We start from the raw sequence: 19,204 nt of genomic DNA, 5'->3' as shown, positions 1-19,204 counted from the left end.
GAATACTCAGGCTGAAATAAAGAACGAAGTGAAACACTCCATAAGCCAATTAGAAACGACAGGAGAAACCCTCGCCAATAGGATGAATGAAATGGAAAACAGAATATAAAGACTGGAAGATAAAGTGGATGAACTAGATCACTCAAGCAAAGATTATGAAAAATTCAAGAGAGCACAAGAATGGAGTATGCAGGAATTGTGTGACACCATAAAAAGACCAGACTTACGAATCATAGGCATACAGGAAGGAGAAGAATCCCAAGATAATGGCATGATCTGTTGAAGACCAGATCTTCAACAGAATCATAGAGGAAAATTTCCCAAAATTAAAGAAAGACATGCCCATATAAATACAAGAGGCATATAGAAGAGCCAACAACTCAAAATAAGGTATCTCCTATCTGGCATTGTTGCTTGTTATGCAGCCTTCAGCTATGCATATGGACTCTTAAGAAATTATATCCACCGCTTTAATCTTTGGTTATATACTTTCCTTCTGGATGTTTAAGGCCATACAGTTGTCCCTGATAAACCAACCCAGATTTACAGCTTTTCCATGTAAACTATGAAACCTGGAAGAGCCTGGACCAAAATATTCCCAGTTTTAAATGACCACAGATACTAACCCAGATTACTATACCCAGCCGAAATGTCTATTGTAATTGAAGGGGAAACAAAAATCTTCCATGACATACATAGACAGAAGGAATTCATGTCCACAAAACTAGCCCTTCAGAGAGTTCTGGAAGCAATACAAAGATCTAATAGGTTTTTAAAGTATTCCCTTATAATGTTCTGTATCTTTTTGGTGTCTTTGTGATGTTTCCCCTTTGATCTCTGATTTTGTTGATTTGGAGGTGCTCTAAAAGAATGACTATACCCAAGGGGTTGCAGAAAAAAATTCAATGAAGGTATAATTGTGGAAAAGTACACCTATATCAAGAATGTAAACAGAAATAAAAGCGACAGGATTCAATATACATCTATAGAAGGTTATTTCCACCAGTCTGGTACTTTTAATTACTGTGTACCATGTAGGTAAGTCTTGGGCAAAGACCAACTGTTCTCAAAGTTCACCTAGACATATATTTCTTGATCTGCTATGTATAATTTGTCAGTAGGTTGTAGGAGTAATATGAATATGGTTCCCTCTGGTTTTCAAAACTAGCTAGGCATTGTTTATCTCTCGTATTGTCTCATCCCTCCACCAGATATTTTACTTTTTTTTGCCAGGCAGGCAGATCTCTGTGAGTTCAAGGCTATCCTGGTCTACATAGTGAGTTTTAGGACAGCTGGGGCTACAGGGAGACCAGAAAGACCAAAAAGATAAAAAAGAAAACCCAGCTTTTTGTTGTCTGTAAGAAACTCATCACACTTTCAAGGACAGATACCATCTTAAAGCGAAAGGATGGAAAAAAATATACAAAGCAAATGGTAGTAAGTAAAAAGCAGGCTTAGCAATTCTAATATCTGACAAAATAGACTTTAAAATAATTCAAAGAGATAAAGAGAGCCTTTTGATCTCTTTTCCAATTATTACTCCTTTAATTTCCTGCTCTTGTCTTACTCTCTTGCACGAGTTTCAAGCTCTGATCAAAGGAACAATAAATCAAGAAGATATTACAATCATGAACATATTATTTACCAAACTCTGTTGCACCCAACTTCATAAAAACAATACTACAGGACTTTAATATTAGGGGACTTCAAAACCCCACTGTCTCCATTAGATAGGACAACAGGGCAGAGAGTTAATTTAGAATGATGTTGGCTGTGGGTTTGTTATATATGGTTTTAATTATGTTTATATATGGTTTATATATGTTATATATGGTTTAATTATGTCCAGTCCAATCCGTCTGAATTAAACAATACCATATATCAAATGGATTTAACAGACATCTACCGAGCATTCTACCCAAGCACCAAAGGACATACTTTCTACTCAGCATCCTATGGAACCTTCTCCAAAATCGACCATATACTGGGGCACAAAACAAACCTCAACAAATACAAAAAATTGAAATAATTCCATGCATTCTATCAGACCACAATGCAATAAGGCTTACAATCAACACCCGAAGAAGCCCTAATCACCACATGAACACATGGAGATTAAACAACACAGTCCTGAATGATGAATGGGTCAAAAGAGAAATTAAGAAAGAAATAAAAGTATTCCTGGAATTAAAAAAAGGACAATACAATATAACAAAACTTCTGGGACATGCTGAAAGCTGTCCCGGAAGGGAACTTTATAGCTTTAAGTGCCTACATCAAAAAATCGGAAAGAACACAAATAATGACTTAACAATGCAACTCAAGACACTTGAAAAGCAACAGCAAACGAAACCCAAACCCAGCAGACAAGAAGAAATAATAAAAATCAAGCAGAAATTAATGAAATTGAATCAAAGAAAACAATACAAAGAATCAACAATTCCAAGAGCTGGTTCTTTGAAAAGATAAAGAAGACTGACAGACCGCTAGCCCAGTTAACCAAAAGAAAGAATGAAATTCTTTTTCTAAAAAAAAAAAAAATTATTATTTTTATTTTATGTGTGTGAGTGTTTTGCCTGTATGTAGGTAATTGCACCCATGTCATGCAATGCCCATGGAGGACAGAAGAGGCTGTCGGATTCCCTCAAACTGGAGCGTTGGCCCAGTGGTTAAGAGCACCAGAGGACTCGGGTTTGATTCCTAGCACCCACATGGTGGCTAACAACCATTGGTAACTCCAGTTCCAGGAGATCTAAAGCCCACTTCTGACCTCTGAAGGCACTGCACAACACAGGTGCGCTTAAATGCATGCAGGCAATACACTATACACATAAATTGAAACAAAACAATACTTTTTTTTGGTCTGTTTGAGACAGGGTCTCCCTGTAGCCCCAGCTGTCCTGCAACTCACTATACAGACCAGGCTGGCCTTGAACTCACAGAGATCCACCTGCCTCTGCCTCCCAAGTGCTGGGAAACAATAACTATTTTTTAAAATATTGTTATTTATTTTTATTTTATGTGTATGAGTGTATTGCCTGCACCTACGTGAGTGCACCCGTGTTATGCAATGCTGTGGAGGTCAGAAGAGGGCTTTGGATTCCCCTGGAACTGGAGTTAAGGATGGTTCGTAGCTGCCATGTGGGTGCTGGGGATTGAACCCGGGTCCTCTGCATGAGCAGTCAGTGCTCTTAATCGCTGAGCCATCTCTCCAGCCCCACAACAACTGTTTTTAAAATCCAGATTTCCTAAACGATTGAAGTTGGATAACACGTGCATATTATTCTCTTTGTCTATCAGCTTTATACTTTCCTTCATATAAAATAAAAAAATGATGTGAGGAGGAAAGAAGAGAATGAATTAAAGAAAAGGGTGCTTGCTTTGGCAGCACATATACTAAAATTAGAAGTCATGAAAACAATGTGGCTGTGATATCTGTCACTCCACTGACTTCCAGTGTTGAATCAGCTGATCAGGCTGTGGAACCCCTTTCTCCCTCACAGAGGTATGTGGAAACACGTGTAATTCTCCTGAGGCTGTGCCCTCAAAGAGACTGACCTCTTGACAGGAAACAAACCATCCTGTGACTTTGGTCTACAGTAGCTATATTCTATCCAGTACTTGTCTCCAAACAAGCTCTTAAGGTAGTTTGGAGGTAAGGGAGAAGGCTTTTAGAACAATCAAACAACAACCCCCCCCCCAAAAACTTTAAAGTTAGACATAGATTTAAAAAATTTAGCAAAATGGAAACATACTCGAAGAAGCTACTTAGAACACTCAATAAAGAGCAAAATGAAAAAAAATGTAGAGAGGTTCTAAGACATAAATACAAAGACTCAGCCTCTGATTAATAGCCAACAAGAGTTCTAGGAACGAATAAAAAATAAGGAAGATATGTTATTCAGAGGCAATGGCTGAAACTCTTCCAGAAATAGGATAAAGACAACCATCTTCAGGCTGGAAAAGCACACTAAATCTCAAGAAAATATAAACTCATACCTACATCACCATGGTACAACAGTGCAATGCCAAAGACAAGAAGATTCTTTAAAGCAACCAGAGAAAGTCACAGTTGACTTTGTCAGAAAATAATCAATTATGTATCTTTAAATTGCTGAGGAAAAACTGTGGCTAGAATTATACAATCAAAGTACCATATAGAAGCAAAGACATTTCGAGATGAGAACAGAGATCCTCCTGTCTCTACCCCCAACAGCACTGGGGCTACAGGCATGCATAGTCATGCCCACATTCTTATGTGGGTTCTGGAGATTTAAACTTAGGTCCTCTAGCTTGCATAGAAAGCACTCTTACCTACTGAGTCATCTCCCCACCCATAAGCTGCATTTTTAATTGGGGTTTTTATTTAAGATATATTTTTAAATTTTTATTTATGTGTACACCTGTCTTTAGAGGCCAGAAGAGGGTGTCAGATCCTCTGGCTACAATTACAGGAAGCTGGGAGTCAGTCACCCAACATGGATGCTGGAAACCAGACCTTGTGCCCTCTACAAGAGCAGCAAACACGCCATACAGCTAGTTAAGTTCGTCTCTCTAGCCCCCAGTTTAATCAAACAGGTATCTTGCCTCTCTTAAAAATTTTTATTTACTTTTATTTTATATGTGTGAATGTTTTGCCTGCATGCACCCATGTTGGGAAATGCTCAGGACAGCCAGAAGAAGATGTCAGATCCCCTGGAACTTGAGTTACAGATGGTTGTGAGCTGCCATGTCAGTGCTGGGAACCAAACCCAAGTACTTTGCAAGAGCACCCAGTGCTCTTAACCACTGAGCCATCTCTCCAGCCCCTTGCCTCCCTTTTTATAATATGTATACATGTATGTGCATGTGTGTGTGGAGGCTATGTGTGTTGGGTACCTTCCTCAATTGCTTTTCCACCTTATTTTTTAAATTTAATTTTATTGAAGTTTTGCAATGTTCATACAATATAATCTGATAGTATTTAGATACCCCCCCATCCGCATACCATCCCCCACTCAATACAGCCTACAGAGTCTGATTTGTGTTCTCAATGTTCTTCAGCTGAGTCCACTCACTGGGCCCACTAAGAATCCCATCCCTGTCTCTCCCCTTCCAGCAGTCATCAATTACCCAAAGTTCCTTAAGCTGGGTCTGTTGCAAAAAGAAGTTTCTTTGCTGGGTGTGGTAGTGCATGCCTTTAATCCCAGCACTAGGGAGGCAGAGGCAGGCAGATCTTGGTGAGTTTGAAGCCAACCTGGTCTACACAGTGAGTTCTAAGCCAGAGCTACAGGGAGACCCTGTCTCAAAAAGACCAAACAAACTAAAAAAACAAGGCAAAATGAAGCCTCTTTGATGAAAGGTATACTTGTCTGTGAAAATGAAGATGCATATTTAGAATAAAGTAAGGAATTACATTGGTCTAGGGATGTGGCAAAAGTGGGTTTTTCTCTAGATCTGTGACCTCTCCAGCCATGCGTACATATTTGGCTATGTTTACAGTACCACACATGAGTTCCCTCCCATTGAGTAAGCCTTAATCCTAATTAGACAGCTGTTGATTGCCCCCAAGATAAAAGTCCCACCACTACACCAATAGCAATTGTTTGCTGGGCCAGTTGTTGTTTATTAGGTAGGACCACTGACTGTTTTCTCCCTTGGCAGCTTGTACAGTATCCTCTGATACCATGAGAGCTAGTCTTCAGGGAGGAGGTTCCAGGTAGTTCTAGCTTGACTGCTCTTAAGTCCTGTGTCTGAAGTATGGCCTGACCTGTCTTCAGCAACAGGGTCTTACCTTCAAGTTCTGGGAGGCAATCAAGGGCTGTGGCAATAGCCTGTGTTATTTTGGGAGTTTCTTGGACTACCATGACCAACAACTCAGAGGGAGGTTTCTCCTGCCTAGCACTGCCACCTTATTTTTTGAGACAGACTCTCGTACGGGTACTAGAGCTCACCAACTGAAACTAGCTGGCCAGGAAGCCCCAGGAATCTTACTGTTTCTGCTTCTCCAATGCTAGGATTGTAAGTGTATGCCACTGCACCCATAATTTTACATGGTACTAGGGATCCAAACCTAGGTCTTCATACTTGCATGGCAAGTACCTCACCAACTGAGCCATCTCCCCACCAGTATCTTGCCTTTTATAAGTACTTTCTAAAATCTGACAACTGAGCGGAACATTGAGGCATACACCTGTAATCCCAGTATTCAGAAGGTATAGGTAGGTTTGAGGTCAGCTTCAGCTACTTTTGTGAGTTTGAGGTCAGTCTGGGCTATGAGACCCTGCCTTAAAAAGTGAAATAAGTCAGACATGGTGGTGCACACCTTTAATCCCAGCACTCAGGAGGCAGAAGCAGGTGGCTCTCTGTGATATCAAGGCTAGCCTGGTCTACATAATGAGTTCCTGGGCAGCTGGCACTATACAGAGACACTGTCTCAAAATAAATAAAATAAAACCTGACAACTAAATTATAATAGTCTGCTGTAGCAAAAAACGTTCCACTGGAAAAATATAGTTTTTAAAAAAATTGTTTGTTTATTTAGTATGTATGAGTGTTATCCCTGCATGTGTGTAAGTGCACCCATGTTGCGCAGTGCCCACAGAGAAAAGAAGGCATTGGACTCCCTGGAACTGGAGTTAGACAGTTGTTAGCCACCATGTGGGTGCTGGGTTTTGAACTTGGATCTTCTGCAAGAACAGCCAGTGCTCTTAACCACTGAGCCATCTCTCCTGCCCCAAGTCTTAGATTCTTAAGAATTTACACACACATATATACATATATGCATTTCTAAAATCTAAATATGATTAAATCCTTTTCACTTAGTGATTTATAGCTAAGGGAAAGGAAATAAATGTTCCCATGGTATACTTAAGCTTCCTTGTCTGAGGTTTCTAAGTGTAGTCTTAACTTTCTGGAGAAAATTACTTCCTGAGGCTTCAGTGACTGTTCTTACATATGTAAAGCAGGGGCAATAAAAACAAAGGAAGAAGTACAATGACACCAGCCTTCTGGCCAAGAGAAGATGGAGTAGGGGGAAAAAAACTGGTAGATTGGTTTGGAAGTCAATATTTTAGAAAGTGAGTAAAGGGGCTGGGTTATAGCTCAATTGGGAGAGTGTTTGCCTAGCATGTATGAAGCCTTGTGTTTGATCCCTAGCACCACATAAACACATAAACTGGATGTGGTGGTGCACACCTGTAATCTCAGCACTCAGAGAGATGGAGACAAAAGTATCAGAAGTTCAGGGTCATCCCTGACCTCATAACTATTTTGAGGCCATAGCTATTTTGTTTTATATACCAGTCATATGCACTTGATTTCTGTGCACTATAATCTTTGTGCTGTTCCATATAAATGAAGAAAATAACTTTCTTTGTTTTATATACCAGTCATATGCACTTGATTTCTGTGCTCTATGCTTGAAAGATGTCTGTTCCCTGGATGTCTGAGTTCCTAAGGCTAAAGTATAACATATACTGCAGTATACTGATCCCTCCAATTTCATCTCTTGGAAAATAGCCCCCACTTCTACCTTCAGTTTGTCTGAAGAGCTTGAGTATATGGCTGAGTACCCCTGTATAAGTATCTACCAGATTTTAATATGCCCTAAATAGAAATATATTTATCATCAAACCTATTTCTGTACTTGTATCACTTCTACTAATTACTCCTCCTCCCTCCTTGCCACCCAGGCTCATCACACTACCCTTTGACTTTCCACTCTTCCTTTCCTAGGTCCCACCACAAGCTATCCCGAGGAGGAAGGATCACTGAGTTTGAGGCCAGGGCTACATTTTAAGATCCTGCCTCCCCCACAAAAAGTCCTATTTCCTCTACCTTTGTGACAGTAGGTTTCTTTGTTTTGTTTTTGGAGTGGGGTGGTGTCCTAACTTTTCAGTTGGGGGTGGAAGGTGCTTAACATCAAACCCAGGGTCTTGTGCATGCAAAATCCACACTCTACCATTAAACTATACTTCTAGTCCAATCATGTCAACTAATTCAATACCCCTAACTGACCTATCAGGTTTTAGGCTTCTTCATTCGCTAATCCATGTGGTACACTGCTGCAAAGTTCATCTTAGATTTAATTTTGGACATGATAATTCATTGTTAACCCCTCCCCACCATGGTCTGTTAAAGAAGCTTATCACTCAAGTATTGTAGAATTGGATTCTAACCTAGAGTTTCTAAGTAATTTAAGTGGTGAAGAGGTATTGATCCTGTCAGTCATTACAGCAACAGAGTGAGAAATTCATTTTCCCCAGTGTATCACACAAATATAGCTACTACAAGGTACACAAAAGGGGTTGGGAAACATTGTCCCAGTTGACTGTTATTTCTATTATTACCATTCCTGAGCCAGCAGGAAGGGCACAGAACAGAAAGGTTAATATTGAAGTGACCTTCTATAAAGCCATACATACATATATACACTCCTTAAGTTAGATGCTAAGAACATAGTTAAATGCTGCATGAAAAGTGCAAAAGCAAACATTGCAGGTTCTCCAGAACTATTCAAGAATTACTTGGGTTCATGAACACAGTCTCCCAATACAACATTAAGGTGGGGCCAGACACAGCAGTGCTGGAGTGCCTAGTTAGGAAAATCATCCAACTATAGCCTCTTGCTGATCTGTGCTCATCAAGCAACCTTCTAAAGCTCCTTTGGGTCGTCCTGGCAATTTGCTTACAAGCAGTAACATGTTTATATGATGATTCTGCCTGATTTTTCAATGTACCAATGAATTATATTTGAAGAGCACAGACAGAGACAAACCTGAGACCATAATATGTATTAATGAAATAGCACTTCTACCAAAGCCTTACCCTAATTTGAAAAGACTCAACACCTGAAAATGTGTAATTGGGTCTTCTTTACTCCAGTTTGTACTTATTAAAATTCATAAAACTCTGGAGCATTCATTAATGACTCTCTGGGGGGAAAAGGGATTAGCATCAGTATTTGTGTAAATCACACATCATGTTGTATAAAAAAGTGTGAATACTTTTAGTCTTTTTTTTGAGACAGGGTCTCCCTGTATGTAGCTCCAGCTGGCCTAGAACTCACTGTGTAGACCAGGCCAGCCTTGGAACTTAAGAGATCCGCCTGCCTGTGGCTCCCAAGTGCTGGAATTAAAGGCATGGGCCACCACATCTGACTTGTGTTCACACTTTTAGAATTTCTTATTTTTTTTTCTTTTGAACTTGCTGTGTAGACCAGGCCAGCTTTGAACTTAGGGAGATCCTCTCGCCTCCTTCCTCGAAAGTGCTGGGATTACCACCATGCATGGCTGGAATTTGATTCTACTAGTAACAAAAGACTTAAATCCAACACCAGCTGGGCTACTTGCTAAATTAGTGCCATGAATTAGTAAGAGCTGTCATCACAAAGTCAGCTTAATTTGTTGCTCAGGCCCAATAGAGTTAGGTGCTACTGTAGCTACAGTGAAAGTAAAAGGAAGCCAAAGAGCAGTTCATGCAATCAAGGGAGTATTTTTGTGGCCAAAATTAAAGAGCTAAAACAGGCAAAGAAGCAGCAGCCCAAGGAAGTCATTATTATTATTATTATTTTGGTCTTTTTGAGACAGGATCTCCCTGTAGCCCGGCTGTCCTGGATTCATCATGGAGACCAGGCTGGCCTCAAACTCACAGAGATCTGCCTCCTGAGTGCTGGGATTAAAGGCGTGCACCACCATGCCTGGCCTCCAAGGAAGTCTTTTTAAAAGACCCTTCTTTAAAAAAAAAAAAAAAAAAAAAAAAAACCACCTCCCTAATAGTTTAAAAAAAAAAAAAAAAAAAAAAAAAAAAATCCCTGCCTAAGATTTCTAAATTGTTTTTCCTGGTCCATAAGATCTCCAGTCACCACTAACAACAACCCAGACCAACTTACACTAGTATTGCTATCAACAAATCAGTATCTGCTGTGCCTCATAGGGAATGGACAGTCCTTTTTTTCTTTTTTTTGATTTTTTAAAAAATTTTATGTGTATGCATATACTGTGTATTGCCTGCACGTAGGTTAAGTGCACCCATGTCATCAGAAGAGGCTGTCGGATCTCCTGGGACTGGAGTTCCGGACAGTTGTTAGCTGCCATGTAGGTGCTGGGATTCGAACCTGTGTCTTCTGCAAGAACCACCAGTGTTCTTCACTGCTGAGCCATATCTCCAGCCCTGGGAACGGGCAGTCCTTTCTATGAGCACAGTGAACTCCGTCCCCAAATATGAATCAGGAGGGAGGAGGGAGAAAGAGACAGAAGAGGGAGTGTCAGACAGGCAGAGATAATAAAGACGCACTGGTATAAAAATGTTCAGCCTGCCTTCTGATTTAACTACCAAGCTGTTGTGATTGCAGTAGTGAAGACATAATAGAGTTGTGGAAGACACCTAACAGAGTGTAGCCTCTGAACCAATTCCTGATATTATCAGAAACAAATGTCCTGTCTCTGACTTCTGCTGTGTTCCCATGCATTAGCACCTGAATACAGAGTGGTCATTAACTGTGATGTGAAATCTTATACTGTCTCTCAAAGATTCCTAAGACACCCAGGTTTAGAAAAACACCCAAGGGTGACACTACCTTCCAAATGTGTCAATTAAAAATGACTGCATGTACACAATTATCATTTCCCAACATTTCTGGTCAGTGATGACAGAAGAACCAAGCAAATACCAAACACCTTCCCTTCAAAGATCCTCAAATTTTAATTCTTCTCTAGAAGCTACTTCAGCCAGAATTCCAAGGGAAAGGATAAATGATGGGCAACCATGTAAGAGTTTTCTTTAAAAGAGGAGGAAGGAAAAAGCAGGAAGTCGGATCTTGGTTTAGCCTAAGTAATCAAATTGGACAGACATTCTGATAATACAAAGGATATTCGATTACAAATTGTCCAGCATAGACTACTGAAGATAGGCAATGCCTTGTACTAGGCAAGGACACCAATGTACTTTCATTTGTGCTTGTCCTTTATTAAGTCTAAGATGAATTAAACCACTAGTGCTTTATATACTTCATACTACATTATAAATTATATCTCTTTGTGGCTAGTATTTCTATTTCTGGCTATTCATTTATCTCTGTGGCTTTATCATATCCAATCTTTTAGTCTCCAGTCTACCGGCTGTCACGTCACCGGGCACACATTGAAATCACATTAGTGTAGGTGTCTAACTGCTGAGAATTGGTAAATGTAATTTGCATAACACAAACCCACAACATAAAGAGCATTATAAGCACTCTAGAAAGTTGCCTTGTGCTCCTTCCAGTCAATCCCTGTCTCTAACCCCAGATCACTACCCTGACTTTTCCATTAGTTTGGCTTATTTTGGAATTTCCTAAGGTAAATCATATACTAGACTTTTTCATGAAAAGCTTCTTTCACTCAGCCTGTTTAAACAGTCCATTCCTTTTCATCACTGAGTATTCCATCACTAACATACTCTTTATCCATTTTCCCTCTAAGATTGTTTCCAGTTTTCTGTTCTTAGGAAAAAATCTACTATGTATGCTAGTAGACAGGCACCCTACCACATCCTCAGCCTCCCTGCCCCAATATACACACACACACCCACCCCTTTTTTATTATGGAAAAACCGTAAGCATACAGAAGAGAGAGAGAGAATATTACCAAGAATTACTGCCAAAGCCAGCTGCAATTATATTAAGTGACATTCTTCTTTTACCTATACATCTAATAACCTCGCACTACAAGTGCAATTTATCATTTTACCTTTAAATACTGATTATGTAAATAACATTTTCAAGAAATATCGATTTCACATATGGGTTAGGAGTTAAGGTAGCAAGGGATGAACTATCAGTTTTCTTCACTTTACATCTTTTAAATGATGCATCTCTACTACCCTCTTGACATCCAGAAAGTCAATGGTGCAAACTCAAAATATTTTCTATTGCCACTTTGCTAAATTAAAAAAACTTAAGTCTTGATAAATACCATAATGGAACATCAATATAATTAGGATTTCCCAATTTAATCACTCTGAATTAACTAATCTCGTGCTATAGGATGACAAACTCTAAGAGCTGTGCAGGACTTAAGAAGAGGGGGAGGAACAGAGAATGTAGCTCAGTGGCCCTAGCAAGCTCAAGGTCCTAGGTTCAACCCCCAATACCACAAAACATCAGTAACAACAAACAAAAAGAAACACTTCCCACTCCCTCAAAAGTAAAGAACACACAAATTGATTTGGGACTGCAGATGTAGCTTAGTCAGTAGAGTGCCTCCTATGCATGAAGTCCAGGGTCCAACCCTAGCACCTCCTGGTCATCCTCAGCTACAAAGCAAGTTTGAGGCCAGCTTGTACTACAAGAAACCCTCTCTTCAAAATAAATTTTAAAACCCTCTTAAAATGTTCAGTCTAGGGGCTGGAGAGATAGCTCAGTGTTTAAGAACACTGACTATTCTTGCAGAAGACCCAGGTTCAAATCCCAGCACCCACATGGCAGCTAACAACTGTCCATAACTCTAGTTCCAGGGGATCTGACAGCCTCTTCTGTCCTCCATGGACATTGCACGACACGGGTGCACTTACCTACGTGCAGGCAATACACGCATACATATAAAATAACAAAAATAATAAATAAGGGGCTGGAGAGATGGCTCAGTGGTTAAGAGCACTGACTGCTCTTGCAGAGGACCCGGGTTCTATTTCCAGCACCTACATGGCAGCTACGAACTGCCCTGAACTCCAGTTCCAGGGGAATCCGAAGCCCTCTTCTGACCTCTGAGGCACTGCATGACACAGGTGCACTCACATACATGCAGACAATACACTCATACACATATAAATAATAAGTAAAATATCAAAAAATGATAACGATTCATTTTAAAAATAAAATATTTTTAAGATGTTAAAAAGTTCAGTCTAGAACAGAGTATTATGTACCTCTGATGCCACACTTTAAAGACTAACTATTCAGACTCATTAAGAAATAAAACAGCAGGTATAAACCTTATGAATCTATGATAAATTGGGTATTAAAGAACTAAAAATACAAGAAGCCAGTTATGTTAAGCATGCTAGTCATCACCTATTGTAAAGGGCTATCCTGTGGAAGTTTGATTTTAAAAAGCTTATGGCAACACAATTCATCTACTTAAAAATATGCATCGCCATTAACCTAGAAGCAGCACAGGATGTAATGATGCAGGTTCATCAAATCACCCCAACTTGTTGATGTTTCAGCCTATTTCTTAATTGTATTTTTAAAAATTTTATTTAGCAAAGTGTAGTGATTACACTTCTCTCCCTCCTGGCATCTCTGCATCCCAGTATGTGACACTGCAGCTAGCACTCTCTAGACCAGTGGCTAAGCTCCATCATTTCAAAATGGCCTTTCTAACTGTATAGAAGTTCACTGAGATGTAGAGTTTGGGACTGGGTAAGTGTTTGAGTGGCTTTCTTAAACTAGCTGTGTGATATTTTTATTTGTGAATTAATTAGAATAAAGTGATTTTATTTTAAAAAAAACCCCCACTTGTCTGACAAGGAGAAGTGACCGTTCTCCATTTTCAGCCACTGCTGGCAACAGTATAAATTCATAGTCTTTTCAAAGGACTTTTCAGGGAAGATACAAATTTTTTGATTTGGAAATGTCACTTCTAGTAATTTACAAGCAAATCCTAGCATAAAATACACAAAAAAGATGTTCTTCCCCATATTATGTATGAGAGAAAATCTTTTAAAACCTAAACATTAAATAGCAAAATTATGGAACATCCAAAGAAACAGAGACCACCGAGTTAAAAACATGGACCACTTAGTGGCAGTTTTCATGGGGGAGACAGCTGCAGTACTCATAATTTTCATTCTATCTTCCTGATAGATTTCAATTAAGATGTTTTCCTCTGTGACAAGTTTTTTAAAAAGCAGCTCTCTGGGCTTCAGAGGTAATCATAAGATGACACTTTGAAAAACAGGACCTACTAAGCAAACTTCAAAAGAGTAGCTATAGAATTTTGGGGCTGGGTAATCCTTAGGACTATGGCCAGTGATCTTGTGCATTTTCGGATGCTTAGCAGCATTAAGGCCTCTATCCACAAAATGTTGGACACAGACAGGCACAGATACACACGTGCATGATACTTTTAAGAAATTGGACCTCATTAGAAAAAAAATGTTGCTGGTAGGTGTAGCAAACCATCGATAATCCCAGCACTTCAAGAGGTAGTGGCAGGACCACCAGGAGCTCAAGGTCAACCTTAGCCACAGCCACACTATCTCGCCATTCCAAACCCTCCCCCAAATACTGTAACAATGGCCAAGAATGCAACTATTTTAAGTACAAATCTCTTAACGGTGTATACCATCATCAAATTACTGACGAAAATACAGGCTCAGAGATGAAGAAACGTGTCAGTGCTCACCTAACAACAAGATAATGGAGCAGTAACTCAAAACTACCAATTCCAGGGCCCATAATTTTCCTAGTATGCCAATAAAAATCACATTAAAATTTTATGATTTACTAATGATCAAGAATAACAAGTTAGGGACTAGAGATAGCTCAATGGTTAAGAGCACTGGCTGCTCTTGCAGAGGACCTGGATTCAGGTCCCAGCACCCACTCGGTGGCTAAACAACAGTGTGTTAACAACACTTCAGAGGATCTGATGCCCCCTTCTGGCACTGCATACACGTGGTGCACTTGCATACATGTGGGCAAAACACTCATACACATAATAAAAAATTTTCTTTAAAGAATAACGAATCAGTCATGTTTTCATCAAGAGATGAATTTGACTGTGAATACTTTACTAAATTTAAGCATATCACTGAAACAAGGTTATAGGGCTGTTACACACATAGCTTTCAAAAATAGTCTACATCATTTTAAGTGATCATTTTTTTGCCCCCTTTTCATACAGGGGGAAATCTCAATTAGCTATTCAGTCCAGGTTAGCTTACAACTGAAGAGATCCTCCTGCCTTAGCCTCCTAAGAGCTAGTATTCAAGGTGTACAGGTCCATGCCCCAGTTAAAGTGACTTTTTAAAGTGATTCTTTTAACTTTTTTTTTTTTTTTTTTTTTTAAATGCTGGTTTCTTACTGTTGCCCAAGCTGTCTTCAAACTCTCAAACCTGCTTCAACTTCCCGAATGGCTAGGATTATAGGGACATACTACTGCACTTGCCTCTGATTCTTTTTGTTATGTGTGCCATTATACCCAGCTGATTTAAAAAAAAAAAACATAGGTTTTTAAAAACCACTCATACATGATACTTTAAGACTACTGAAATTACTATAATTAGTCTACAGGAAAAGGATAACTTACATATACTCTTCAGTATCTCATTCTTATTTCAAGGTCACTAAATGTAAATGACAGATTTTGTTCCCAAGTCCCAGAAAGGGCCATCTCGTTTCTTTATCTGCTCTCACTTCACATTCAGGTTCTCCCAAATGTTTTACACCCACCTTTAAACCACTGCTTGAGTGTTCGATTAGAAACTTTGCTCTTACCAATGCTCAGTAGAATCACTAATGATTCCTGTACTACTTCCGAAGTCATTTCACCAATCACTAGGTTTCCAACATTTCATTTATCTTTGATGTTATATGCAACCTCAAAATTATTTTAGAGATGAAAGTAAGTTAAGGCAGAGGAGGAATGGCAAGGCCCCAATATAACAGGATAGGACTGGAAGAAATGGAAATTCTAGGCCAACCTGTATGCATAAATTACACTGATAGATAACACTTCTCTGAGATTCCATTAAGAGTTTGATTTAGAGCACTGAGGATCCTTTTAGTTTCCTCTTTACAACACTTATTTAGATTTTAATTGGGGGGGGGTGTGATTCTACAGTTTAAGAATCCTTAGTACAATGGTTACCAAAATCTGTCCATCTTCTACATTTTGAATAAATGACCAAAATTAAATCTACCTCCAATTCATTCTGAAAGGTAGCCAAAATTGGTATTTTGTTTTTTGGGGTTTTTTTTCTTTTTCAGACAGGGTCTCCCTGTAGCCCCAGCTGTCCTGGAACTCACTATGTAGGCCAGGCTGGCCTTGAACTCATAGAGATTCACTTGCCTCTGCCTCCCAAGTGCTGGGACTACAGGCATGCACCATGACGCCCGGCGTTCAAAATTGGTATTTTGGATCAAAACTCTGGCCAACTCTTTAGTGGTTCTAAAACCAAAAAACAAAGATGTCTCACCTATTTCTTTCACATCAAATTCTTCTATTCACAAATAAATAAATAAATAAATAAATAAATAAATGCCCATGTTACTGTGTGAGTGTTCAGAAAACTGTTTCACTCTTCTTTCCTCCTTTTTGCAGCTCAGTGGTACAGCCCTGACCTAGCATGTGCAAGGCCTTGAGTTTAAGCTCCCCACAATGAATAAATTACTCATTTGTCAAAATCTGTCAAGCATCAGACTTTTGTCACTGGTTGATCACTCCCTTGTCTGTGTGTTAAGATTATAAATTGGTTAGTTAGCACTTAAGCCACAAGTTAAGCATTCTAGATGCAGTTAAATGCACACCATCCTAAGCATCTTCACATCCTAAGCATCACGCTAGTCTAACATTTGCAAAGCTGAATTCAAGTACCAGTACCATAAAAGGAAGAAACAAAAAAATTAAAAACAAAAAACAAAAAACAAAAACCTTCAGTGTATCCTTCTATCAGCCAAATGAAGAAAATCTCCAGTTGACCTTCTGGTGCAAATGATTCCTACTCCTCTTCAGACCTTTTTCCTTCCCTTGAATAAGCCCATCCTGAATACTCCCCTTTGGCAAATTGGGAGAATTGACAGTCCTCTTCCAAAGCTCTTCTCTCAATGTTCATGCCCAAAGCTACTAGCTTTGTGAAGTCTTTTCTGAGGTTTCTGTTTCATTCAAACTCCACTGCATTTTGCTCATAAAGACTTCAGAGGAATTACCATGTATAACTTATGCTGGTGTATTTAAATTACTGGAGGGCAAAAATCTATGGTCTCAGCTTTGTTCTTCCCTATACTGCTTAGCCTGTAACTATACAGCAAACTCTGCAATGTATTCATCAACATGAAAACAGCTCTCCCAAGATACTTTTTCCAGGTTGGTCATCAAGCCAAAATTAGTCTCTTAAGCCACTGTATTAATAAAAAATGTAATTTATATATTGGTGTCTCAAAGTATCAAACTAACCCTCTTCTAATTACTACTTGGTGTATGAAAAAAACTGTCTTAATTTCAAGTTTTTTTTTTTCTTCTCATTAAAATGATGTGCAGGAAACATCCATTGTAATATGTCATTCTCACACCACATTATCAAAATAGCTAAACTTCTACATCCATGCTACTATAAAGCCCAAATTTCCTAACAGTCACAAGACAGAATGAATATTCCTTTGGCTCAGAGTTAACTTGCCAGAGAACAGGAAAAAAATCTGGTGATTCTGAACTGCACAGGGTAAAGAACCACAAAGTGGTAACAATAACCATAAATGTACGTTATTAAAGTCTACCATTACTTTCCAAGTTGGCAGATCTGTTAAATACAAGCAATTAGACCAAAGAGCTTGCCTTCTCTATACCGGTCAAGGACTGGAACCTAAGAATATATATGTGTTAATATAATAACACCTCACCTTTATAAAACAATCTCAAGGAAGTTTGCATTTTACTACAATCCCTGAATTTTTTGTTTTTTATTTTTTTGTCCCTTGCCATTTCTATCTGTCAACTGAATTCTGTCCAGATACTCTGTGTGTTGTATCAGAAAAACAGGTTTTCACATGGAGAAACAACATTCTAAGTTCCATCAGTCTGATGTAATGAAGGAAAAGGCTGGGATAAAAGAGTAATTTTTCTTTTCTTTTGGAAACCAACCAACCAACCACTAACCCATGCTTCCCATTCAAAGTGCACCTAAACACTAAACGGAACAAGCATGTCAAGTATCAATTGGCCTCTTGTAGGACTGGCATGTAAAGTAAAGCAAATCCAGCAGGTATTTCATTTTGGTGTATGCCTACATATGAATGTTTGAATGACTCACAGAAATAACTCTTACAGCATCATATTTAAGGACTCCTGGATGTAATACTAATAATGATCAAAAGAACTGTGCAATGACCAAGCTAAAAAATGCTCTCCCTAACGAGGGTGAATCACAGAAGCTACCACCCCTGCCAAAGACTGGATGGACAGTTCAAAACCTGAAAAGCTTTTCTAAGCTCCACACAAGAAATGATTTCATTTCAACAAACTGGGGTTTAGAGTCGCAATGACTATCAAGGAAATGTAACTGACCAGGGTATTTTGTTCTTTAGATTTGTCTGTAGCTTTTGCCTTTAGTGAACTCCGTGCCCCTATCCCCCAATTCTTCTTAGCTGGGAAAACCTTAATATAATCTTACCTGAAAAATGAATTATCTGTTTATATTTTCCATTACTAAATCTGGGCAGAAAAGGTACTCCAGAGTCTCTAAGAAAAAGTCCCTGTGCCTGCCTTCTCTCAACTATATGAAGTCTGTGAACTGACTACACACACCTCATGAACTTACGGATTTCACAACTAGCCTTCCGGTACAAGGTTAAATATTTTTCAGTTTGTGCAAACCTACTCGGATGTTTCAAAGTTTCAGCAACGCCGAACCTGGGAGACTTATTCACCCTTGTTAAAGCGGCTTCCTGAGCCTCAAGCACTCAAACAGTCCATTAAGGAGGCCAGGAGCTCACCTTCACGAACTCTCGACCCCAGAGACTTCAGACGAGTACCCAAGGAACTCGCGCTCCAGAGCATCACACAAAGAGTCTAGGCTCCCGCCGCCCCGTCTCCCCCGCCGGACTCACCAGGACAGTGGTGCAGATGGACCTCAGCTCCGACTCCACTTTCTCCCGATAGTCCTTGATAAGCTGCAACTTCTTGTCCGAGGTGTCGGTCTTCTGCTCGATGCTCGAGATGACCCTCCAGGCGGACCTGCGGCCCCCGACCACGTTCTTGTAGGCCACCGACAGCAGGTTGCGCTCCTCGTTGGACAGCTCGGCGCCCTGCTCCGTCACCGCCTTCATGCAGGTGGCCATGTCGTCGTAGCGCTCGGCCTGCTCGGCCAGCTTGGCCTTCTGGATCAGCTCGGTCTTCTCCATGCTGCGCGGGAGGCCGAGGGCTAGGCGAGCGAGGGCGAGCGCCGAGCCGGATCCCGAGAAGTCCTCCTGGAGAGCGGCGAGGGGCGGGGCGGCGCCGGCGAGGACAAAAAGGAGGGAGGGGAG

General features: G+C 39.8%; 1 protein-coding gene across 1 annotated transcript in view; it reads right to left on the bottom strand.

The window, feature by feature from the left end:
* Ywhaq (tyrosine 3-monooxygenase/tryptophan 5-monooxygenase activation protein theta) overlaps positions 1-19,204 on the bottom strand; it is a 46,285-nt gene that overhangs the window by 26,614 nt on the left and 467 nt on the right. The window contains exon 2 of the mRNA XM_008850126.3: positions 18,788-19,147. Coding sequence (XP_008848348.1) covers positions 18,788-19,081 — 294 coding nt within the window. The 5' untranslated portion in view covers positions 19,082-19,147. The remainder of the gene's footprint in view (positions 1-18,787; positions 19,148-19,204) is intronic.

This window comes from Nannospalax galili, unplaced genomic scaffold (assembly GCF_000622305.1).
Source record: "Nannospalax galili isolate Female #2095 unplaced genomic scaffold, S.galili_v1.0 scaffold100, whole genome shotgun sequence".
Taxonomy (NCBI): Eukaryota; Metazoa; Chordata; class Mammalia; order Rodentia; family Spalacidae; genus Nannospalax; species Nannospalax galili.
This window is presented reverse-complemented; position numbering and strand designations above follow the sequence as displayed.